The sequence below is a fragment of the Gymnoscopelus microlampas genome, assembly GCF_963454915.1.
Source record: "Gymnoscopelus microlampas genome assembly, chromosome: 6".
In the NCBI taxonomy this organism is placed as follows: Eukaryota; Metazoa; Chordata; class Actinopteri; order Myctophiformes; family Myctophidae; genus Gymnoscopelus; species Gymnoscopelus microlampas.
Genome location: NC_139943.1, coordinates 40,181,391 through 40,207,706, shown reverse-complemented (window position 1 = coordinate 40,207,706; position 26,316 = coordinate 40,181,391). Strand labels below are relative to the sequence as shown.

Sequence of the window (26,316 nt, the reverse complement as noted above, 5' to 3'; positions counted from 1 at the left end):
TTAGCCTTTAGCTTAGCCTAGCTTAGCTTATTCTAGCTACAGGTAGCACTTAGCTTTCAGCTGACCAGCTCGTAAGGTTTACATTACCTGCATTTTATTCAAGCATGTCTACAATGTATCCCAGCAGCGTTTGGAAAGTCGCCAAGGGACAGTCCAAGCGCTTTGGGCTTATAAGGGGGGGTTATCAACACGGGGACCACCTAGTGATCCCAATGAGTCGATGCCCCCCGACAGTTGTTGAAAACAGGCAGAGAAGTATCCCATTAGTGTCTATCATGCTGTCAAGTCAGGCCTGACAGGCACAATGGGCACAATGGGCTTATTAGGGGAGGCCATCAACGCCCGGGGACCCCCTGGGACCCCTAGCGTCGTGACCTCCTGACCGGGGCTGGATATTGTGCTTGTGTATTTTGGGAATTTTTAATGGAACAAAATAAAGCACAGAGACAGTGGAAACAGCATAAACAGTTCAACATACTCTTATGAAAACGTTTTATGTGTCTCAAAGCACCCGATGAATCTTTTCGCGGTTGCTCTTCATCCAGGAGCCCTCACGCTGGATGTCGGCGTATAGTCTCGTCCTTCGTGGTACAGACGCCGGCCAGAGGAGGCTAACGAGCTGGTGTTGTCCTAGCGAGCAAGCTAAGCTAGAACAGCGCTGCTAACAACCTGTTGCTTAGTGAGGCTAGCCATTCGTTGAAACCAGCCGCCACAGGATCGAGGATCTCTTCCTCGGTTGAGGCCTCACCGTTGTCTCGTCTAGTCCAGCCGACCAGGGTCCTAGCCCTGACAAGCCGAGCGTTGAGTTGAGGAACGGTGAACATCGCGCAGTTCGGGCACGCATCTGGCTCGCCCGGGTGGGTCCCGGCGCAGAACGCGTGATCGACCCCCCAGCAGTGGATGCAGACGCGGTGGGGGTCGTCTGCGGCGACGAGGAGGTCGCTTTCCGCGAACCTGCCACTCCACGGTGGTTCCATCTTGGTCCTCGGTCTGGGAAAACAACAGGCTAAAGGCCTAGCTAGTAGCCTAGCTCCTAGCGTTAGCCTAGCAACTCGGTTAGCTTACATAGCCGCTAACCGGCGTCAGACCAAGAATGAATGAAAACACTTAGAAGATAATTCAGGAAAATTTTTATATAAGTCTCGGGAGATGACTTATAAGTAGCAAGATTTTTCCCGTGGGGAATACTCCTTATTCCCGCTTTGGGTTACGTTGAAAAAATCTTTATACTTAACTGTTGTGTGTGATAGCTGTCTGCGCATTCGCATGCAGAGTGGTGAAAAGAGGAAGAGCCTATGTCACGTGGAGCTTTTGTACTCCCGGGTCTTCCGGACTCGTGACATACCCTAAGCCAATCAGTGAATTGGCATCGGGAGCGTGTGTGTTGCTCTGTACATCGCCTGGGGGCGCTGATATCCCATAGTGAGTAGTAAACGGAAAACCGTGGTAAAACTGTGGCTACGCGAACAGGTACCAAAATCGTTCAAAATCCAGGCAGAGGCTACAGACTGTTCTGAAAAAAACTCTGGCAGTCAATGTGTTAATTTAAACTTAAGTGTTAAAATACATCGATACATGGTGACTCAAAAGTCCCTGTCGAGGACTGTGAGCGTTCCAGTTCTACTAATTCTAGCTACATTGTTTGCCCATGTGAATGTGTTCAGAATGCCAACACCCAGGGTTCCCTGACCCTGCTTCCATCATATTGCCTATATTCACAGAGAAAATAAGGGTGATGTCAAATTTGGTGCTGTTGGGAAGAGAAGTCTGCCACAACACGGACTCACAGTCATTGTTTTCATGCTGCTTTCTTTATCTGCAGTTGGAGCCTATTTCGCAAGAAAAAAATCAAAATAGCCCAAAATGAATAGATGTGTGGAAATCATGTGCTGTTGGAAACTTTCAAAACTGCTCAAAGAAGCTGGCAGAATTTTAGCATTTTCAATATTGGCTCTTATTCTGTCTCAGGGTTGTGGAGAGGGACCTCAATGATGTTGGCTAAAGGCTTTGATCCTTAAAGACAACCAAACGTGTTTGTGATTGTTTTATTTCATAATACGTTCTTTTCATCATGTTTTCAAGTTCAGTTGTACTCTTGTAAGCAGGAACACACTGTTTACAAAGGCACAGTCTCTCCGCAGAAGTCATCGAGGGTAGTGGAAGTAGTCGCCGGTCCTAAATAAAGTAGAACCACATTGTCCTGAGTTAGATTCCTGGCCCAGAATCTGTTATGCATGTAGTTCCTCCTAATTGGCCTCACTTTACTGTGTTTCTACTCTGTCACAATAAAGCAAAATAAAGCCCCACAAAAGTACGTTTTTTAATACGTTCCTTAATATCAGCGGTAAGCAGATATTCATAGGGTTTTTACCCCATGGCTCTGCAGAAGGCTAGCTGTTTATAACAGTGTCAGTGTGGGTGTGTGTATATGTGTGTTGTTAGGATATTATGTAGTAGCCGCATTTAGGCTCATATACATAACCTTCCATATACTGCACACATGTTTTGTTTTGGCACCGTCTCTCTACTGTACGTCACAACGGCAGAAGCGTCCACTGGAGGCATGGCGTGGAGTGGTTCGGGAGTCATCATTAAAAAGTACACACAGAGGCCACAACTCAACTGAAGATTCAGAAGATATGGGGCGGATGGATAGCGCTATCCTACTGTGCCTTATAGTTTTGGGGGGTTGAGAAGAGTGGAGCTTTGCGTACTAGGAAAGTTCTTGACTGTCCCTCCGTAGTGATATCCAGTGTCGGTGACGTACAGAGACTAATACATAAACCAATAAAAACCCTACGGGAGAAAAAAAAAGTAAACAGAAAAAGAACATAAAGGTCCCCGCAACTGAACTTTAACATATTCAGCACCTCGCTCCGGCTGTGGTGGGCCAACGATAGGACTGGCCATAGCCAGCAGATGAGTGGACATATGGGGTTGTTGGCGTGGTGGGGACGGTGACGTTTTGTGTTGGTTGCACATGCTTACACTTACACACACACATTTTAGGTCAGTGTAGCTCTTATCTTTGTTATCCAGCGAGCCGACAGGGCTAACCCGTGACAGTGTGTCCGTCTGTTTTTTCCCATATATTTTATACTTTTTGATATTTAACTTTAATTTTAGAATGGAAGTCAATGGGACTCTGGCTTTAACCTTGCACAATACGTCATAGATAAGTCATGGTTAGGCAGATTCTTAACGTACCTTATAGCCTTATTTATTATTGCTGCTATCTGTGCCCTTGTCTGTGCAGGTGAATGAAATAGCGTTCATCAACACCCTGGAAGCGCAGAACAAGAGGCACGATGTCCTGGCCAAGCTCAATGAGTATGAGCAGCGTCTCAACGAGCTGCAGGAGGAGAGACAGAGGAGACAGGAGGAGAAGCAAGCCAGAGACGGGGCTGTACAGGTACCCTCACTTGGGCCTCCTCCTCACTGCATAATGTGCATAATATCAGTTTGTCAACAGGCAACTCTTAACACTAAGCACATTTCCCTTCTTTCCTCTACTCCCTACAGGAGCGCAAGCGGGCTCTGGAGGCAGAGCGGCAGGCGAGGGTGGAGGAGCTGTTGACGAAGAGAAAGGAGCAGGAGACCCGCATTGAACAGCAGAGGCAGGAAAAAGAGCGGGCGAGGGAAGACGCGGCAAGGGAACGGGCCAGGTGGGGCAATCAGAATAACTTTTGTCAACACATGGCGTGGTTGTTTTCTCATAGTGCTTGTTAGACATCAACCGTGTCAACAGTTGACAAGATTGTTTTTAAGGCATGGCTGAAGGCTTAACTTTCTAGAACAGGGTTAGTCTGTCTGTCTTTCTGTCTGTCTGTATCTAAGTACAGTATGTATGTCTGTCGCCTCAAAAGTAGACTAAATACGTCACAAAACTGTCATCAACTCCAGCCATGAAAGCCTGAAATGCCTGAAGAGCATGAAAGTTGGGCCGTTGTTGAACATCTATGCATGTAAAAGAAAAAACTATTTATCACACCAATATTGTTCTTGTGAAGCACTTTTGTTCTTATTGATAAAAATGTATTTCATGAAGATTTCCATTTGACCAGAATGGCCAAGGCATTAGACCGTCACAACACGTGCACTCAAACAGCAAACCTGTATGATGCATTTCTGCTACTGACCACTGCATTGCAGCCTCCTTCACAAACTTCATACAAAGTACATTAACTTATTATTGATTGCTAAAGACTGAACAAGGAGGCCAGGCTGTTATTAAACTATATGGCAAGACAAACTTAAAACTCGAAACAAAAAGGTAATAGGGTCACCTTTATACAGTCTGCACATGACTATTGTAAGAATCCAACGTAATGTGAATGTAACGCTTGTCTCGACAAATAGATGAGAGACACAGACCAGGCGTTGCATGGAGTTCGTACAGTAAGTGTGTTTTCACAGCTCTCGTCTATACTTTCCTCAGAGATCGGGAGGAACGCCTGGCCGCTCTGAGCGCTGCTCAGCAGGAGGCCATGGAGGAGCTGCAGAAAAAAATCCAGATGAAGGCACGTGAACGCTGCGCCACTAAGGCCGGTTAAATATGCATGCCAGCAGTTGTCCGTTTCCCCCTGTGACCGTCCTGTCTGGCTCCTTCCCCTCCAGCATGACGAAAGCAGCCGTCGACACATGGAGCAGATGGAGCAGAGGAAAGAGAAGGCCGCTGAGCTCAGCAGTGGCAGACATGCCAACACCGACTACGCCCCCAAACTGACACCGTACGAGCGCAAGAAGCACTGTTCTCTGTGTAATGTCGTGGTACGTACAAAAAAAACAAACCGTTTTTTTATCGTCATATTTGTCAAAGTAGTGATTCCACTCTACTATTGATAATGCACCATTTATACCAAGCATTTATGTTTTCATACAGCGTGGAGAACACTTGGCATGTTGCATGACTTTCTAATTGGCTTATTCCATTATCAAGTCGATGTTCACCTTTTACTCCATTATCTCACTTCCACAAGCTTAATTTGTGGGTCTCGATGGTTTACGTAGACATGAGGGAAGAAGATACATAGACACCGGTGGCTGCAGCAAAGTGTACGTGGGCATCTCTGTGCTTTATTGGCAGGCTCCATGCATACAAAAATGCTGACTGGAAGGTGATTCAGAGGTTTTTTGGGAAGAGAGCACATTTAAACGAGGATTTAACTGCATTGATTAAACATGAACTCCGGGATAAATCTCTGAGATTTACGTCTGGCCTTGATGATGCTGCCTTTTCTCTTTCTTTCTCTCTCTCTCTCGCTCTCTCTCTCTCTCTAGTGACAGGCAACAAATCCACAGGCAAACACATTTATCTGTGATGAGCCGACGGTCATGGCTGCAAGGGTGACTGACGCCCGATTTATACTTGGTTGCGTGCCGGTGTCGCTCCGAAAATAGCAGATCTACAAGCTCACTGTGTGTCACAGAGCGAGGTGTTGTGAGCTTGTAGATCAAATAGCAAATAAGTATAACTCCGGCTTGAGACTTCTTGAGGCTCATAAGCGACATCAGATAAAGAGGAGGATGGAGGGGGTGATAGAGGGAATCTTGTTAAAATGTCAGATGACCTTGGCCAGCGTCTGACACCAGAGATCATGGATGGGTCAGCAGCAGCAAGCACTCTATTTAATGACATTAAACACAGGCCATCTGACAGTGGGCTTTGTTCCAACACTGCGAGAACAACATTGTTGCCTGATCCACACCTGACTCCACTTGTGGCCATTCCCAAACTCCCCTTTGCACCCCTTTGTTTTTGTCTATGGGGCGTCCAGGTTTTTTCCCCCCACAGGTTAATCTGACTCTTAAGTCGGCAGTGAAGTGTAATAATTCAGGGCCCATGAGGTATCTCAGTTTAAAATTACATGTAGAGGGTGGGATATGCGTAACAGAAATATTGACCATTTTGGTCAATATAAATATACCAAGTAAATAATATAAATAAATATTTATTTTCAACAACAAGCTTCTAGGTTGCTGTTGGCTTGAATGGTAAAATAAAAAACTGACATAATTTAAGAACTAACAAGCGACTAATATCTTTGTCATGGATGAAATACTTCCCGTGTCACAACTTATTTTGACACACAAGTGGTTGAATGGATAAATAAATCTTTCATTTCCAAGCACTAGAGTCCTCCAGTATAATTGTCAGCTACTCTGTGACCTAGCGTAAAGGGCAGGGGGTGGGGGGTCAGGTTGTGTCCCTGTAGCATATTGTTTCACCAGCCTCCCGGGGGACTCCACTGCACTGACCCCTTCCTGCCCATGTCTTCATTGTGTCCTCAGCAGTGACCCCTGACTGCTGTGTTTGCATTCGCAGATCACCTCAGAGGTGCACCTGTTCAGCCACACCAAGGGTAAGAGGCACCAACAGGCCGTCCGCGACAGTAGCAGCATCCAGGGACGGGAGCTCTCCGATGAGGAAGTGGTGCGTAAACCCCCGACCCCCAACACACACACACACACACACACACACACACACACACACACACACACACACACACACACACACACACACACACATCCCAAGCACAAAGCTAACAACATCCATTTACCCCGCAAAGGTATACTACGCTGACGTGCGTCTGAAGAGACGGGTGAGAGATGGTGATCGTCTTTTATGACGGGGGTCATTATTATTGTTTATGTGTCCCCTCATATATTGCGATGGCTCTCTCCCTTGCTTTGTGAGATTATAAATGAGCCCTGAAATGTACACAGTTAGGGTTCAGCGCTTTCGGTGGAGGGGGTGACATCACCCCTCTTGTCTCTGGGCTGTTTTGTCTCCAAGTGCTTTTCCATGGGAAGGCGGCTCGTTAAAGCAAGGTAACCTCTCGGGCTGCAATATGAGATTGGCTTTTCAGCGTTGCTCTTTGTGAGGCTGACAACTGTTGGTGCTATATGCGCCACCTTTGGCCCTTGCACCTCCTTCATTCACAGCTTTTTTTTTCCAGCTGGGAATAATTGATACCCTCTCCTTCGCCTCCTCTAAATCATTTCCTTTCCCAAATGCGGGTCATTTTTTTTCCCGCCTGTTTGACAGTATGATAAACATGGCAGTGGGAAGAAGCAATTCACCAATATGGAGCTATAAACAGTTCACCATGCACGTACTTGCAGCAAATACCCTTGCAGTGTATTCGTCTCAGTTATCGCTGATGGGTAGCCAAAGCTTTTTTCTAGTTTTTTTTCTCGGCTCGTCCTGTACATAATAATCAATGTAGGTTCTTGTCTTATCATGCATCCAATTCACTCTAAATGTTTAATTTCACAGAGACGATTGCATACATGTTATGCAGTACAGTATCTACAGTACAGTGTGCTTTTATTAGGATATTTCCGGTTTGTTACACATTCTAATTTACAGACTTTTCAAATGGCAAAACTCACAGTGCATTGGGATGTGACACGTGTGCTTCTAGATCGGCTATTTCCACATTGTTTGTTTTCCGTTTTTCATGTGAACGCTCATTTTAGTGTTTAGCGTAGTGCAAAAGAGTTGGTGAAATTATTTTGTGTACAAGCTCCAAACATTTGCAGTTTCAAGGAAGAGCTTGAATGGAGAAAAAAAGAATAGAGAAGAAAAGAACAAGGAAAATAATAGGAAGCTACAGAGTCAAATCAAATATACAATTCAGAAGGCAGAAATGGTTCCTAATGTAGGTAGGAAACATATTCAGCGAATATATATATATATATATATATATATATATATATATATATATATATATATATAGCAGCAGGTACAAAATCACAGTTTCATGTGCATGGTTGAATTGGCATGATGAAAAAAAGCAATATGAAGACAAAGATATTGAATCACCATCCCTTGTGCATGATTTCAACTGTAAGTGTATACGTAACTGATAGTGTTAGTGCAGCAGCAGAGAGTGCAGACATGGTCATGTATACATAACTGCCAACTATTTTCCAGACTGCTGCTCCATAACTCTTACTGCAATGAAAGATTTTTAATTAAAATGAAGATGGTTGGCTGAACCGAGCAGGGGTCACTCCATAGCTTCTCAGAGGAAGCGGGCTCCAGATGCCCCGCACCTTCATATTTAGTCATTTTCTCTCATTCGGAGGGACTTGCGCATTAAATTGAGAACACAATGATTATCAACAGGGTTCGATCGATGTGTATGGAGGGAACACTCAGACACGCCATCGCTCTCTTTACATTCATTTAGTAGTTTTCATCTGTCCTGGTTTAATTTGATGTAGGTGATCTCCAGGAGCCCTGGCTCCTGACACGTGGGATTTATTTATCATTCACCTTTTGACATGGAAGCTCAGAAACCCCCCTTCGTGCTGACAGTCTAGACCCAAGGACAGGGCTCATCCCCGCCCGCTAGCAGTGGTGGACAGGCTTGGCCAGCAGAGGGATCACTAGCCTGTGTAGAAGGAACAGGCGACCAGGGCTGACCTCCCAGAAAGCCACCGAATGGTCCTAAAGGTCTTGTTGTTGAAACCACCCCTGATGGCTTCTAGCTGAGAACTGTGTTGAAATATCCAGAGGGCCAGCTGAACCTGCATAGCCCTGTGCCTGCCCGCCTGCCAGGCTGTTTTGAGAAACGGTTGTTGTCTAGATATAGGAACGAAGCCACTGTTCTCTGATATCACAGAGGACAGCCGTTCTATTAAAAGAGCCCAGGGGAAGAACACGGGGTCAGGAGATACGTTAGGATCATTCTTATGTGGGACTTTTTTCTTCTACTCTTTTTTTTTTTGTCTTCCTCCAAAGTTTCAGTTTAACATTTCGTGGGGTATTATTTGACACATCTTGAATGTCGCTGATAGCCATCAATTCCACCTCCACCCCCTACCCAAAACTGTTGTAGCGATGGTAACTCGATATAGGGTAGCATCACATTTTACCAAGTAGCCAACATGAAATACAGCTGTCTGTCTCACACCAAATGGAAAGCCTACCTCTTGGGCCTTTTGTGTGTGACAAAAGAAGTACTGGGTGAACATATCACTTAGATTTTGCCCGTGTGTAAGTAGGCTTTCAGCTCTGCTTCGTGTGTGTGTGTGTGTGTGTGTGTGTGTATGTGTATGTGTGTGTAAGAGAGATATGTTTAGAGAGGTATTGTATTACTCTCCCCACAGTCAGTCTGTGGTACACTAGTGGGGCCTTCAGGCACTGTCTCGCTGCTCTTTTGTTCTAATGGTTCAGGTACGACACCTGTCCGTCATCCAGTCACATCGTCTGAAACAGCCACTACTCCGCACCATCTCCGCTGAGCCGAGCTCTGAATCTGTTAACCCATTTAGAACTGAGGCCGATTCTAAAAACACCCTCTAAATCCTGACCTAAGTTTTTTGAAAAACTTCAAAAATGTATTCAAAAATTACAAAAGGTTTATGTCGCTATATACTGTACATAACAACAACAACAACCCCCAAAAGGGATTCCCGGATTGAAAGCTATAGTTACGTATAGGTGTTCCCGGTCTAAACGGGTTAAGATGACACACATTGAGGTCATCATACAGCAGCATCCACGTGACAGTGTTTTGATGTATCTTAAGCCTGATACTTCCACTGACTCACCAGTGTATTTGTCAGCTGATTGGAGATGCTACTTAAATAATCCCATTAAGTGAGGTGGTGGGGTGTTCGGGCGGGGGAGGGGGGTCAGGCAGGCCGGCAGGCCAGAGCACTGGATAGCCTCTCAGAGAGATTACTGAACAGCTGCCTCCCATGCAGGGGCCAGCTACGGTCATGACCGAGCCCCGCAGTGTCAGGTAGTACAGGGCAGAGGACTGCACTGAAACATCCTGAATATCAATTTAACTTAAAAAAATGGCTCCATTTTAACTGCGTGTTTCTGTAGTTCAATTCAATTCAATTCAATCTTTATTTCAGACCCAGGAGGATCCATAGTATGGAACATGTAGGAGGCAAGCCATCTAGAAATGGGTCTGTCTGTGAGTCTGTGGCTGTGTGTTCTCTCACTGATCAGTGCCAAATGTCTTGGGCACACTGCCAGCAGGGTCAAGGAAGTAACGCCCCCCATTTCTTTTCAAATCACATATACTGTATAGTATATGTTTTTGAAATACTTAACTTCAATTTTATATTGGAGGAATTCAATTGCGGTCCATTGGGGCTGAAACCTTGCCCAAGTATTGAGTGACTGAAGTCATACGTCTATGATACGTCAGCGACTGGCCGCATGAAGTCCCAGATCCGCATGGAAGCCACGCCGTTATTAGACCCTGTCTTGTTTACTCTCTGAGTTAAATTGTACACACTTTGAGGGAAACTCAATACTCTTGCAATGTTGCTGTGGCCTTTTCTTGTCCAATGTCATCATTTTTGCCGGACCCAGGGGGTCTGGCTTACATGAGGCTTTGTACCTGTTTTCTCCATACATGGGCATGGCCACTTTGTCCTTAAGCCCCAGCCATAAAAGTCTGTCCCCCTTTCGTCCATACATGGGCATGTTTTGTACCTGTTTTCTCCATACATGGGCAAAAAACAGATTTTGGTCACTTTGTCCTTAGGCCCTAGCCATAAAAGTCTGTCCCCCTTTCGTCCATACATGGGCATGTTTTGTACCTGTTTTCTCCATAGATGGGCAAAAAACAGGTTTTGGTCACTTTGTCCTTAGGCCCCAGCCATAAAAGTCTGTCCCCCTTTCGTCCATACATGGGCGTAGACACAGGCTGACACGTCTTGTTCCCTTTTGCCTCCAATTGTATTCTGTATCAAGCTCTGAGGGGAAACAAGTCCTCCTTCAAATAATAAGCAACTAATTTGTCACCATGCAGATGATAAATTGAGCTATATTGAAATTGATAAATCAAAATGACAAAGGAGACAGAATAATCGCTGCAGATTCCACTTGGAGAATATAACTCCTTGACTGGGTAGAAGGACACCTGTCTTTCAGCGGTTTCTCTCCCTGAATCCAGGGAAGCAGGTGCACCGCCTACACTTGTGACCAAAGGGTATGACATCACACACACACACACACACACACACACACACACACACACACACACACACACACACACACACACACACACACACACACACACACACACACACACACACACACACACACAGGTTAGACTGCTGAATGGAAGACCCTTTATCTGCCCGGCCATCCTGTCCTCTGGGGTGCCGGATGACAGGATAATTGGGTAATTGGTTACTCGCACATACATCATGTCGTCCAAATTGGGTTACATCCTCTCTCTCACTCCGTGTCTGGGTGGAAATATCAGAATCATGTGACACCGCTCACACTTACTGTCCCTCAGCATGTCTGTGGGCATGTAGCTTCAAAGCGCGCCGATCACTGGAGGTGCTCTGGTAATTGCAGGATATAATGGCAGCACTGGGAGGGCTAGATCTACACAGCACACAATGGATACACACCTGCTGTTACAATGAACAACCTTTTTACCTAGCAGCCGTTGGGATTTTGTGTTATTCCCATGGTCAATGTAGACATGAATTGCTATAGGCAGGTTTGGTGATTGATTACTTGCACCGGAGAAGAAGTTCTTCTCTTGGCGAGTTATCTTGGTGCATCTCATTGGTATTCTGGTCTACTATCTGGCTTTCACCACAAAGAGCACCATTCAGGCATAAAAGGATCCCCCAGTCATTTTTTTAAACCACTGGATCTTTAAAAACTTCATTCTGGTGCAACCTATCTTTATTCTCATAATTTGGCCACCGACTCTGTTTTCAGATGAGGAGCCAGAGCAAAAAATCGTTGTAATTTTTTTATTCAAGCAGACTGTGGCTGTAAGCTGTCAGTCTTGTGTGCTGTAAGGTCCCTCAGCTGCTCACCTCCTGGAGGAGGTGTTGAGAGAGTACAGTTCTACTGCTACTGTCCCTGTCCCACATGATGCAAACTGCAGCCCTTCCCCACCCCATTATTATGTGTTGTACACTGAATGTTCCTTTGGTGCTGTCGGGCAGAATGTCCAAAATGTAAACTTTTCAGGAAATGAAAAAAAACAAAACATGTTTTTAGAACGACACAATACTGCCTCAAAGTTGGTATGGTGACTTTATACATTGTCAGATACTTGAATGTGTCCTTATATTATCACCACTTTACCCAAATACAGCTCAAGTGGAGTTTTTGACCATTAATGTGAAGTTTTGTCCCCGTCTGACTTCGTCATTCTAATCAATGATGGAAAAAACAACTATCTCCAAAGTTGGAGCTTGATGGTTTGACTGACAGTTTTGAGGATCCAATTGAGTTAGGAGGTTTAGTCAGAAGCGCTTTTATTTTTTTTCTTCAAAACGACCTCAGGTCAAAATGGGTTATATCAAAAAAAAAAAATGGCGATAGCTGGTTTCTGCCCGACAGCGACGATATATTAGATAGATGGATAGACCGTTTTTGTGATGTATTTATTATTGTCTGTTTCAGGAGCATCTGTCGTTGAGGAAATACATTGTGGATATCGTAACAGACGGCTCCGTCTCTTCAGAGAGCGTGAAGGACGGAGAGGAGAGGCAGAAGGCGAGGAAGAAGGCGAAGAAACTCCGTGCCAGGATGAACTCCAGGTAATTTGATACCTTTGAGATTCTTATTCTATCTCCTGTGTTCCTCTCTCTTTCCCTCCTCCACCACCACCCCACCCCCATCTCTCTCACTCCGTGTCACTGTTCCGCAAGTACAGAGGACTAGACTGTGCCAGGGACTTTGTCTTATTTTATGAGTGACAAGGAGATGGGAAGCAGATGTTGTGTGTGTTCCTGCTGTCTACAGCGCAGCACTGATGAGCTTAATTTATGACCACTTTGTGTGATTGGGGAGCAAAACTGGGGATCGATCTGTGAGCCCGGGCTTTCACCTGTTAAGAGCTCTCCCCCAAATTACTGCCACGGCACTGCCAAAACCCGAAGGCTCCCCTGGTGTACAGTACTGTGTTGAAGTATGTGTGTACACCACGTCTATTTTTTTTTCTCTGGGCTATTGATTTTCTTTTTTTATGAAGTATCAGAGAAAATCAATAGTAATCAACAAATAGGTGCCAAAGAGGGTCCTCTGTGTCGGACGTTTAGCATTTTGTCACAACTGGAATGGATGTTTGGAGGTGATTGGAGATGGACAATGTGATGTTTCATAAATGCTATTTTGCGGGATGAGCCATTTAGCATGGCCGCCATTCTAGACAAAGTTACGGTGGTACCATTGTTTAAAGTATCTAAGTTTGTAATATGTGGCTACATCCATCCACTAGGGCTATCCTCAACTATAGTCTTCCTTAGTTGACAAATAGTAATGGGAATTGTCACCTAAATAGATTTAGTTGATTTAATCGACAAATCTGTCAAATTGTGTTTCCCGCGTAAAATCATCAAACCTTTTCAGGTGTACAGTGAAGTCTCACATGAGATTAGAACAGTGGCATCACGGGGTGAACCAATAGCCGATTGGTTAGGGTGCATACCACATGGGTGCAAAATGACCTCTTCAGCGCATCTCCTGTTTGATTCCCAACCTGCAGGACTGTTTGTTGTTTGTCATCATTCCTTTGCTCTCTGTCTGCCTTCTGAGAGAGAGAGAGAGAGAGAGAGAGAGAGAGAGAGAGAGAGAGAGAGAGAGAGAGAGAGAGAGAGAGAGAGAGAGAGAGAGAGAGAGAGAGAGAGAGAGAGAGAGAGAGAGAGAGAGAGAGAGAGAGAGAGAGAGAGAGAGAGAGAGAGAGAGAGAGAGAGAGAGAGAGAGAGAGAGAGAGAGGCTCTTAAAGAGGGGGACTAGTAGTAGACTCCTGGGGAACTCTGGTCAATGAAGTATATGAGTGGTTAAAAAAACCTAGAAATAGCCCTGGATTTGAATTTTGAGAACTGAACATTCTACCAGATTGGTTGAATTTGAAGGCTTAAATCTCGATCTGACAAGCTTATAATTTTTTTAAAGAAATAACTTTAGCCATGGAAAAAGCATGAGCATATTCAAAAACGTTTCGCTCAACTAAAACCAAACCAACTGATTAATCAATTATGAGGGGACAGCCTTTATATTCTACACTTGTTTTGTGCAGTCATCCGTTGTGGAGCTCGACTGATGCCAGATTTCTGGGTCCTATCCCGATCCGGCTTTTGGAGAGTCCTAGCCCACGATTACTGATGTTTTGACCAATATTTTTTTCTAATACATTTGAAAAATATATTTTTTTATTTTTAGAAAAGTTGGGTTGAAAGTGGTTAAACATTGGGACACATCAGCTGCATAATTATTGATACCGACGTCATCAAAAAAGTCTAATAATGGCCAATATATTGGCCAAACCGATATATCGGTCTGGCTGTAATCCGTTGAGATGACTTGACAATGCTGCAATTTCAGCCTACTTTTCTGCAAAACTCAACTTACAGTAAACATTTTCACTTTGCTCCTCATCAAGAGGCTATACTTGTTCCAATGAAGAAGAAAGGGCGGTGACGACAGCCCATGAAATGCCCGTTGCATTCTGCCCACAGTACTTGGTTATCAGTGTTGTGGCATTCTGAGGCACTGCACTGCTGAGGAGGTGACAACACGATCTGCCTCTGTTCATTGTCACTCCTGCCCCAGCCCTGCTGAGACCAGCGCTCAAAGGGAACAGGCTTTCAGAGGTCATAAATAACACAGCCCCAGTTAACATAAAGGTGAGCTGCTCCACCGTTGGGTGGAAATGAGCCATTTTATTGGAACACTGTATGGTGTCCGTAAAACGCACGAGAAGTTTTCACTAGACTCCCAAGGCCAACTCTGAGCCGAATTCTGTCATAAAGCAGCACACACACACAGTTTAACCCTGTGTATTTTTTTCTTCTCCTGCGGGCTGGCTAACTTGTTACAGTAATAAGTCTTTCGGGTTGGAAAATTTGCCATTTAAAGGGCTTGTTAGTAGCACGTCGGTTAGTGTCAAGATGGGTTTTGAACTTAGAAACCCAAGTCCCCACTGATCCTCTTGTACAAGCTGTTTGCCTATACCTTGTTGCATGTGTTTGGCTCAGCGGGGAACAGAGCAGCCTGTGTGTGTGTGTGTGTGTGTGTGTGTGTGTGTGTGTGTGTGTGTGTGTGTGTGAGAACCTCAGGGAGAAGTGTGTACACAAAGGCACCCCTGTATGGGAATATGGAGAGGGTGAGCACAACCCTAACTCATTTCACCCAGTGTGCTGGCCCAGGTGGGGAAAGTAGAGGAACTGGAGGGGTTTTAACGAACACACACACTTCATAATTCGCATCCAAGCTGAGTTCTGCTGGATGTATTGCACCACTATTATTGAGATTTGAGGTACATTTTTCATTGCAGCTTCTTTAGGTTACACTCCACAGTCTGCCTCTTATGCTTAATTTATACCCCGGCCGTTGTCGCACGTCAAAGCTATTTTTAACGTATGACACCATCATACGACCAAGTATAAATCAGGCTACACACTGTTGCAGTCTAAAACTATCCATCCTATCCTCTTAATAGATATGCCATTGTAGAGGCTAACTACCACTGACATAGTGCTTGGTTTCATCTATCATTTTAGTCCAGTGTTAAAATGTCGTTGTACCGTGTCTGTATACAGTACTTGTGTTCCCTGTTTCAGAACTAATCTGGTTCTTGTCGTGGATTTTTTGGCTGCATACACGGGCTTAAGAAGAGAAATGGATAATAGTTGCTTCCAGTAAAATAAGACAAAACATAATTTACTGAGGCTTAGATCATGATGAATTGATTATTAGTTCTGCATTGTTGATTTGTGCCTTTTCCCTTATTGCTGATTACTGATATTTATTGCCTTCAGCCCATTTAGCCAGCCCTGCAGCCGACTGTGATGAATTGCTCTGCAATTGCTCCCCATTTAACCTGGGCGGGTGTAAACCTGTCAGAGATGAATATTGTAATATCAAGAATGACAAATGGGCCAGGTACAGTTGAGACCTCTTGTGAAAGCAGGCCTGCATTAACCATTCTTCCTGCTCAGAGGACACAGTAAATAATGTTAGCAAATGATGGACCCCCTCCACTCACCCCCACCGTGGTTTAGCTGGTCAGAAGCACTAAGGGAGTGCCTGAAGGTTTTTGTCCTTGCATTATAAAAAATAAATAATAAAAACATATGGAAACTATTTTTAAGATAAACTTAAAGCACTGTTTTATATACACACAACGTAAACAGTATCCTGTATGTATTTACGTAGATATGTATGTATACTGTAATGGGCTTGATTATAATACACTTTTTTCTTTTCATATTATGAATTATAAGTTTACTATAGAAACCAAATTAATGTGATTAACAGTCACACAAACATGAAATATAAAACAAAAGAAACATCACTCACATTTGGGCACACTATCCTCTTGGCTAATCGTGAGGTAAGACATCCATTGATTTTAGATGGCTGCCCTTGAATCTCTTGACAAGAGATTGTGAACACCGGATTGGGCGTTGCTAGTTCCAGGTCTGGTCCTCAGGGACAGGTCCACCTGTCTTCCAGGAAATGTTTGAGTTTATCAGCCACTGGATGGATGACCGTAAGGCCATCTATCTCACTCTGATCAATAGTTTTTATCTTGTCTGGAATACCTGATTGACAGATGGATGACTCGTCCGCTCCCCAAAATGCAAAGTGCATGCGCGCACACACACACACACACACGCACGCGCTCTGTATTTTGTCAGTGTCTGACTGTCGGGCTAATGCAACAAAGATACCGGTCCTATAATGACCATGACCTTCTGGGAGGTCACGCATTCAAAACACTAGTGGTGCTGCATGAGGCCCCTGTTAACTGTTTATTTGACAATGAGTGAAATAAAGAATTTGAGCTGCCCTTGTAAAATTATGACTTGAGGGAAGAGGGACTTAACGGTAGAATTAAGCCTATAGTCTATATGAGTAGATGGCAGCGAGACAACAGGTCCCTGCAGAGCTGATGTCTGATTATTTTAGGCCAAGTCACTTGGCTAACGGCTGACAGGCCAAATAAACACTCTCCCTCAGCCTGACCTTTCTCTCCTTCTTCACACTTTACATCCTCCCTCTTCTTAACTGACAGGCCAAGCACTCTTTTCCTACGATTCAAAGACTTTACCCCCTCCTCTCTCTCTCTTTTTTTTTTACTAGGGCAAAGGAGTTCGAAATGTCAGTGGAGGCAAAGGCACAAGTTCCTGACTCACCGTACAAGGCCAAGTATGTTACGCAGCACACACAGCAAAATAATCAATCAGAATAATCAGTCTTGTTAATTTCACCATTCATTGTAAGAGAGTGTATAAATGTATGGATGCTCACAAGTCCATTTGGTTACATTTGTACACTCCAGAGTTTACTATTTAATGACTTCTCAAAATGGGGTCCGGGGACCCCCAGGGGTCCTTGAGGGGGTTCCAGGGAGTCCCCAGCAACATAAGTTAATATACTGTAGCATCAAAATCAATTTAACCTCTTTGACCCCATTTGAAAATAGCTGATCGACAATTTCACAACGTGTCACAATATGACGCGTAGTGAGCTTGTAGATCTGTTATTTTCAAAACATCTTGAACATTTTTGACAAGTTTGCAATCTTTTGAAAAACATTTTAGCAACACAAATCTTGTATGAGTGTCTCTGGCACCAAACATTTTCAGGTCTGCGGCCAAATGCATGAAAAAGTTAGAGAACCACTGGTGTAATGACAGTGTTTCTCCTGTATGTCCAGGCTCCAGCGCTTGGTAAAGGACCTGCTGAAACAACTTCAAGGCCAGGACAGTGGCCAGTGGGCCAACAACAAAGTATCTGCTGTGAACAGAACCTTAGGAGAGATCTCTCGCATCCTGGAGAAACAGGTAAAAAGCAACCTCTGGATCACACTCGTTCATAATATTATTCTGCCGGTGTTCATATTTTATCCTAACCTTTACCTCCTAACTTTTAAATTAATACACGTGTCAATGCATCATGCTTCCTATACACTTACTGATGTCTGTTATATTAGTTAAAGGAAGCCTGCTACTAATTTGGCCTGATTGCAATTATTTGAGATAATCGCAATTATTTTGCATAATTGTCTCCGCCAGGCCGTAAGGAGTATGGAGTATGTTTTACCCTCCGTCCGTCCGTGTGTGTCCGTGTGTATGTCCTGCCCGTGTGTTAGCAGTTAATCTCTGGCACCGTTGGCCCGGTCGCTGCGAAACTGTGCACACACACTCCCTGGATGCCAATTCAGAACCTCTGCCTCAAAATGTTCACATGGGCCTGTTATAGCGCCACCTGGAGGCCGATTTGTGCAAAACCCATTTTTTTACATTACTCCTACAGATTTTATCCAAACGTCATGCAAATCGGTACACAGTATCTCTATAGTCATGTGATCAACACGGATCTATCCGATTTCCCATATTCCATCCTCATTGGCTAAGGTTCGCTTCCAAAATTAGCAGGATTGCTCCGTTTTGAACAAAATGCCTCAAATCATGAACGCAGCTTGCAATTTCCGTGAAATTTCACAAACACATTCCCACTAGGCCAAGGAAGAAATGCCACCCTTTTTCACATTGGCCTGTTATAGCCCCACCAGCAGGTCTAATTTAGCAAAACACATTTTTGGAACAAAATGCCTCAAATCATGAATGCAGTGTCCGATTACCGTGAACGACCTAAGAATAAATGGCACCCTTTTCACATTGACCTATTATAGCGCCACCAGGAGGCCACAATAACGTACCTGACCTGACGGAGACCTGTGCTCCGAGGAGCACTTTTTCTAGTTGGCAGAATCGTTTTCCATTCATCTGTTTTGAAAAATAGTGAAAATAGCAGATCTACAAGCTCACAACACACCGTAATGCGAAGCGTTGCAAGCTTGTAGATTAATCGTCAACTAAAATGTCATGACTGTTACAGCCCTACTACTAATTCAGTTTACCACACTGCAACCCATAATTACAATAACTGGCCGGTCTTTTGATAGTCATATATTGACTGCCCCACAGCTCATCTTCTCAGAAGCCTTGTTGGACAGCCTTGTGAACAGCCCACTGTGGTCGACAGGATTGTGGGGGGACGAACCAGCCCCTCTGGCATTCTCCACTGAAGCGTCATGTTTGGCCGCGGCTCCCTCTGTCCCACCGTCCCAGCGTTGAGTATCGCTTACCCCAATAAAATCCCCCCGCCCTCGGTTATTGGTTAATGCAGACCAGATTAGCCGTGTTTTCATTGTGCACATGGTACTAATAGAAGCGCTTCCCCATCACCAGAGCCAACGTTGTCTCGCGTCTGGCTCGCTCACACGGCTCAGATGTCATGGGTTTAGACAATGGTAAATTGGATTTTCAAATGAAATGTCATTAATGCAAACGATTTTATGGGGCAAAGTCAGGGGAATTTGATATTAGATTAGGCTTTCCCTTTGAATTCCTTACTCTCGTGCCAAGTCCAATTCCAGACGTTTTAAACAACCGATTTAAAACATTCGTCGGTGAGTTAATCATCTTCATATCTTTTATTTAACCAGGTGAATGACTTATTAAGATTAAGATGTTTTTTTCAAGAGTGACCTGAGAGAAGCATGAACATTGTTACAACCATAAACACAAACGATACAAACAAACAAATTCAACTGTCAAACACTACAACTGAGTGAAATCCATTTTAAAATGACGAAAGAAAATAGAAGGAGGGAAAAAAGGATCAATAAACGGGTACGACAGGTTTTAAAATAATTTCAGTGAAAAAACATTGACCAAGAGTACTTTCTTGATCCTTTTAAATTTACTTACATTTATGTAATCAACTCCGACAAGTTCAGGTTTCTGTACATCACTCCAGGAAGAAGGGGGCAACGTATTTAAAAGCATTTAAGAAAAATATATAACAACGGGGGGGGGAGAAATTTGGTTTTGATACTGAAACTCACATTTAAAAATAAATGACACAGAGTTGAGGAACGGATACACCTGCTACAATGTTTATGAAAGAGAGAAAACGTGCGCCACCCCTACCACCACAACCACCACCACTGCCACCACCACCACCACTACCCTCCTGTGATGAGGCATAAATCTCCTGCCAGCTTGTGGTTCAAGCTATCATAACAACCCATTGTGTGTGCCGGTGGGCGGGAGGATAGAGAGACGATAGTGTCTCTCCATTGACGAGGGGGAGGGCTGCAGAGGCTATTATAGAATTTCCCCAGAGAGGTTAAATAAAAAAAAAGTGGTAGCTGAGGCGAGTGGCATACTGGTAAGAGGAGAGGAGGAGACCAATGTGATTTGAGTAGCGCACAAGCTGTCACTAACACACAACGGCTCCTCCCCTCAGCTCCACTCATTCCCACTGGGAGGTCAGAGGTGGCCGGGGCAGGAGCTCAGCTCCATTCAACACTGGTGTCACGGGTACACAGCGCAGATCAAGGCTCAGTCTATGGCGTTTAGCTTTGTACTCTGCCTTTACTGCATATAGTTCATGGACACAGCTTTTAGCCACTTAACGGAGCACTTCAGCCATTTTCAACCCGTCTTCATATAATTGTCCTCATTAATGCTCATTATAAGATGGTACCATTTTTGTCTACTTGGTCGGTAGGATTTCAAACTGTTTCTTTTCTCTTTTTTTTTGCCAGACCCGAAGGGTATGTCCTTAGGTCCCAGCCAGAAAAGTCTTTCCCCCTTTCGTCCATACATGGGCATGTTTTGTACCTGTTTTCTTCATACATGGGCAAAAAATATGGCCCCGTCCGTTTGTCCTTAGGTCCCAGCCAGAAAAGTCTGTCTCCCTTTCGTCCATACATGGGCATAGACACAGGCTGACACGTCATGTGAAGTCCGGCTTAGCCTGGGTCTGGCAGAACCAGGTCTCCTGGTCTTGTTTTATTATTAATGCAAGCACAACGGCATCTATATCATCATGCTAACTTTGCAGGAATAGAAAGGCTGTAGCTCATATTAGCTTGGAATCCCCATCGATGATGTCAGTGGTAGGCATGTTTCTGAACTGTCCATATCATACCATACCAATGAGACGCAGAGTGAGTAGACAGAAATTGTGCCTTCATATTATGAGCATTAGTGAGGACCAATTATATGAAGATAATGTAAAAAATGGGTGGCATGCTCCTTGACATGCTCCTTTAAGGCCTATACAAAATATTTATTTTGAAAGTTAAACCATGTTGCTTTTTTTTGTGATTATTACCCCAATGACGCACAGCAGTCGCTCTCAGCCTCGCCCCCAAAAAGCCAAAGCCGTGTGTTCGCCTTGGCTCGCTGTGATTGGTTAACGAGCGAGGCAGCCTGGGGAACACTTCCTTGTCTAATCCCTGGACAAAGTCAAATAAATAGAGTCTCATTCAGCATGGCCGTCTGGCCCCCGAGTCACGTCAAGTCAGGTCCGTTTAGATTATTTGACCTAACAAGCATCTCTTGTGTCATTGACTCACCTAGACATTTGTTTTTCTCCACCCTATCTGATTCAGTCTCCACTTTCTCCGCTAATTCCTTAGACAACATCTGACACGCCCCCCTGCACTGCCATTGGAGCCCCCCACCCCCCCATCTCCAGCTCTCTGGCCCCAGTGAGCACCTCCCTCTGTGGTCACTAATGGTTTATTTTGTGTCAAACCTGATTTCTTTTTTCCCCCTTTTTCTTAACATGGTGATATTGAAGAAATATGCACCTCTCTTTCATTCTTTTTTTTTTTTTACTTTCTCCTCTGTTTGCACGTTGGTAAGCGTTCATATTTATGTACTGCCCAAAGTGTTTACCTCTGCTTTCAACTATACACCAGGCAGAAAACGATAAGTTGAGCAACTGTCAGAAACACAACATTCTTAGCGCTAAAGACTCCAGACTGTATTTATGTGTTCATTAGTCAGCTGTCACGGCCCGGTTGGGACCACCAGTAGGCTTTATATGGAGCTGTAACTGGGGGTATAGACCAGTGTTTCCTAAACGGGCACAACTTTTATGGGTCACAAGTAAATATCCTCTTTTTTTGTCTCCTACTTTGTTTTTTTATTTCTTTGAAAGATAAAAAAGAAAAATGAAAAATGTTCATCAATAATTTAAAAAAATCTAAATTTAATACATTAGATACAATTAAAAAAAACGTTTAAATAGAAGTGAAAATAGCAGATTTACAAGCTCACAACGTCCCGATTAAAATGAACACTCATATTTTACTGCGTAGGTAAAACTTGGATTGTCAAAATGTAGGTTGCATATTTTCTTCTTTTGGGTTGTTGCATTGGAAAGTGTAGTTTAATGACCCAATATTAACCTGAACTAGTCAAAAGTGAGATTCATTTGAACCTTAGACATCATTTTTAGATTCAGTCAGGCATTTGCTGGATGCTGGATATCGAGGCAGGGGCAGAAATGCAAGACAAAAAGGCCTCCGGCACTGACAGATATTTTCCAGATCATCTGTGTAAGAACTTTGTCAAAGACAACTGCATCGTTTTTTTCATTTTGTTCTAGTAATTCCCCCGTCTTCATGTGAAAAAGTGGTTATTTTCCTGTGCCTGGCTTAAATTGTGAGTGATAGTGTGACAGATGTTTTATTTGTTTAAAGCTGAACTGTTTTTCACCAATAGGCTGCTTTGTGGCTAGTGTTTGACTGACACTGTACATTGACAGCCTTAAATGTTTTTAACAACTTGAATTCCAGCGTACATATTCTGGGAGGAACATTAGTTAAAAATTGGAGATCTACAGTGAGCTTGTAGATCCGCTATTTATTGGTGACATTTGGTGTAAAGGGAAAAAAAGGTGGTCCAAGAACATGCAGTTAGTAACTTAGTTCTGTTTTTTTAGAGGTTTATTTGGTTAAGTAGAGTGGTGTGTGATATAATTTGTATTTCATATTGTCTTAATCAGACACATAAGACTGAGCGACAGTCTTTGTTGACACATTGTACTGCAATTTCACTAGTAGAATGAACAACCTCTATTTTCTACCAGGCCAATAAAATAGGATTTTCTATACTGTCAAGTGTTCACAGAAAGACATATTTTGTTTTCTTCACCACAAGACCAAAATGGAGTGAAATGGTTTTAACCTTCTCTGTGTATTAGTTACAACCCACGGCTGTTTGCGGTTTCTGTGGCTGGTTTGATTTTTGCACCATGCCGGCCTTCGATTAATCTCAGCTCATTTTCTAGAATAAACACAATTTGTATTATTTCCCATTTCCACGTCCCCTCAGCAGTCGTACTGTATACTAAACAATATGCCATTATGTCCTGTAAACACACAAGTTTGCGCTCTGCCTCTAAATGTTTATTCCAGCAGACTTGTTGTGGTTTACAGTAGGCTGACTAGGCTCTGCCCCTAAAACATTGTTTACCCATCGGAGGCCCTTCTGGAAGCCTGCATAATGATGACATTTTATGTGGAGAGAATCTAACTCCCCCTTGCGTTCCCTCACACTGCACGGCACCAGAGTCTTCCAGCCTTAATGAAGCCAGTCTGTCGACGTGGTTAGGACGACTGAGGCTGTCCCCTCCTCCTTGCTTTAATGTTGGCTAATTAGAGTGCCTGGTGGGAGTGGACAACACAGGGCAGTCTGGCGGACCCCTCCCAGCACCTCTGCCATGGTCACGGGAATTTGCAGGCGCTTGGCCTTCTGATTAGCCCAGCTAATAATGGTCACCCTGGATAATAATTGTATAACGTTCCGGGGGTTGTGTAATTAAGGGTCTGTCGCTGGCCTCTCACCTCTCTTTAACGCTCAGTCTTTGATTGGGTTCCTGTTTTGGGAGGACAAAATGAGCTGCACATCCTATTACTGTTCTATTGGAGTCTCTGTCCGGGTGTGGCCAGACGCGGGAACATTGCTTATGTCCCCTCAAGTAAATTGGATGGAGGATCGCTCCGAAATGCAATTTGTAAATCTCTTGCTGTACTTATAGAGGCGGAGAATGTTTTCGTCATGGTGAAAGTGTTTATACACATGCTGCTAACTGTGTATAGTCGGTGTCACAGTAGTTGCATACAAATTTGATTTCTGTTGCCCTTCCGTGGCAAGGTTTTTGGAAAGAATATATCATCACCAGATGTCGTGTCTTTTGCATTTGGCAACACTCAAGCTGAAGCAAAATGGCGGATGTTTAGTCATTTAGTTTTATTATTAAATGGTTGTCTTCACGGTGATATTTGTTTTTAGTTTTATTTTAGTTTTTGGTGGTTGTTTTTTAAAATAAGATTGCAAGTGTAGACCACCTAAAGATAACACTTCGGGGTAGTTTGATCTTAATCCTCTTCACCCCTTATTGTTCCATCCTCACCACAGATAAATCTGTCAACACAGCAGAAAAGGCACTAGCCAAGCAGGTTCCGAGCTACCCCCCTTTAATTCCATTTGATAAGCCACCATGAAAGAGCTGACTTTTTTCATTTAGCCTGGAAGCTTTTTAGGTAGGTGTGTTGATGGCGGGTTAAGAGAGGGGGTTAAACCAACCTCTGTGACTGAAAGGCAATTGATTAGGAGCTGTTGAGATGACGTAACCAACCCCCCAGAGATCTACAAAAAAATTAAAATAAATCCTTGTGTGCTCTGAACACGACTGTGAACGGAGAGCTTGTCAAACATTTAAAAAAAAAAAGAATAAAAACAAGTAATCTGTCCCTGAACCAGCGTTTGAACGTGTTGTTTTTGTGTCACTGGATCTCGAAAGAGCGGTACACTTTGGCGGCAGGCATGAATGACAGATGAGAAGATTATCTGTAATTTCGCCAAAGTCTCTTCTCTCTCGATGTGTTTGGGCATGTCGGTGACTTCCCATCCGTTGGAACAAAAGCCTTGTGAAGTGGCTGGATTTGAGTCCTGTCACATCAGCGAGAGGGGTGTCGTCTTCTTCCCCTGTGCTCGTGCTCTACTAGCGACCCACGCTGCTGATGCAGCCTGTGCGCTCCACGGTACCATGTGAGGGAGAACTTTCTATCAACAGCCACAAACCCCCACCGCCTCCCTCCAGGCCCTTCTCTCTCTGTTGACCCAGGCAGAAACATGCCTGATAGCAGCGTTCGCTCCCAGCTTTGTAGTTGTTGATTTATAGGACTCTGCAGCAACAGCGTCTGACCCACCGCCAATTACTCTAACTCTTCTCTTCTTCTGCTCCCTTCGGGAGGACAGGACAGGAACCATCTATTAAGATGTTTGTTCTTAAATGTAAAGCTATGGACTGATGTTCAACCCCCCGCCCCACCACCACCACCTACCCCACTAACTATACATTTCTTGGTGTTGCAGTTGCGTCTTGTCCAGGAGAGAGAAAGACAAGAAACAAATCCATATCGTATCTTATCTTATCGGGCGATGCACTTAAGGTTAACTTCTTTCTGTTCGATTTTCCTTGTCGCCCCGTTCCCCCCTGTCCCATTGGCCTACGCTAGGCCTCTCTGAGTTCAATGTTTGTCAGTGGAGACCACCCTGCTGCCAAGTGGAGCCTGTAGAGTAGTTGTCCTCCGCTGAGATTTGACTGCTGTGGGGGCGGAGTAGGGTTGTGCACTTTTGAGATTTAACAGGAATACTTTAGGGATCACTTTGCTTCAGATTTCAATCCCTCGCCCCGTTTAGGGGGGAAAAGAGAGCCCCCCCCCTGGTGAGAGCAACGCAATCCTCTGTCCAGCAGCCTGCTGCTTGCCGTTCCCTGACCGTGGTTCTCTTTCTCTCTCTTTAACTGTATCTCTCATAATTATTCAACTTCTCTCTCTCTCTCTCTTTCTCTCTCTCTCCCTCTCTCTGTGACAGAACAATGCAGATCAGGTGGCCTTCCAGCTGGCAGGGGGTCTCTCTGCACTGGAGCTGATTCTGCAGGTCATCACAACTGTCTCCACACCCACTACAGTGCCACGCATACCGCTCAAGTGAGTGCCATCACTTCATGCAAATAGTACTCATTTGCATACATCTGTGTCTTCAAATAAGAACAATTTGTGCTCAGGTGTGTTCTTATGTGAACACATGATAAATGATTAACTGAACTGTATATCACAGAATCACACAATTGCCTGCTTATGCCCTTATGACGATTAAAATAAGTTTTAATGAGTTATTGTGAATAATAATACTGCACGGTGACATTTTGTTTATTTGTTATCGTTGTCCCAGTATGTCTGAATGTTGCAGTCTGATTATCGATTGGATATATATCTGCCTAGGACAAAAGGGCTGTCCACACCAAGAACAATAACTATAATGTTCTTACTCAAGTGGATGGCAGACGGAGTGCACACCTCAACTATAACTAACGACCGCGCTGAACGATATCGTTGAACGATGAACGATAGAAACACTGACAGCCAATCAAAATCCTTCCGAATTTACCGGGTGCCACGTTCAACATATCTAGAGATC

General features: G+C 44.1%; 1 protein-coding gene across 2 annotated transcripts in view; it reads left to right on the top strand.

Moving 5' to 3' along the window:
* The window catches only part of scaper (S-phase cyclin A-associated protein in the ER), an 89,012-nt gene that overhangs the window by 29,967 nt on the left and 32,729 nt on the right, over positions 1–26,316 (top strand). For both annotated transcript variants that reach the window (XM_084059044.1, XM_084059045.1), the window contains exons 15-23: positions 3,257–3,412; positions 3,523–3,665; positions 4,439–4,520; positions 4,618–4,770; positions 6,326–6,433; positions 12,416–12,552; positions 17,102–17,167; positions 17,679–17,805; positions 25,711–25,826. In XM_084059044.1, coding sequence (XP_083915170.1) covers positions 3,257–3,412; positions 3,523–3,665; positions 4,439–4,520; positions 4,618–4,770; positions 6,326–6,433; positions 12,416–12,552; positions 17,102–17,167; positions 17,679–17,805; positions 25,711–25,826 — 1,088 coding nt within the window. The remainder of the gene's footprint in view (positions 1–3,256; positions 3,413–3,522; positions 3,666–4,438; positions 4,521–4,617; positions 4,771–6,325; positions 6,434–12,415; positions 12,553–17,101; positions 17,168–17,678; positions 17,806–25,710; positions 25,827–26,316) is intronic.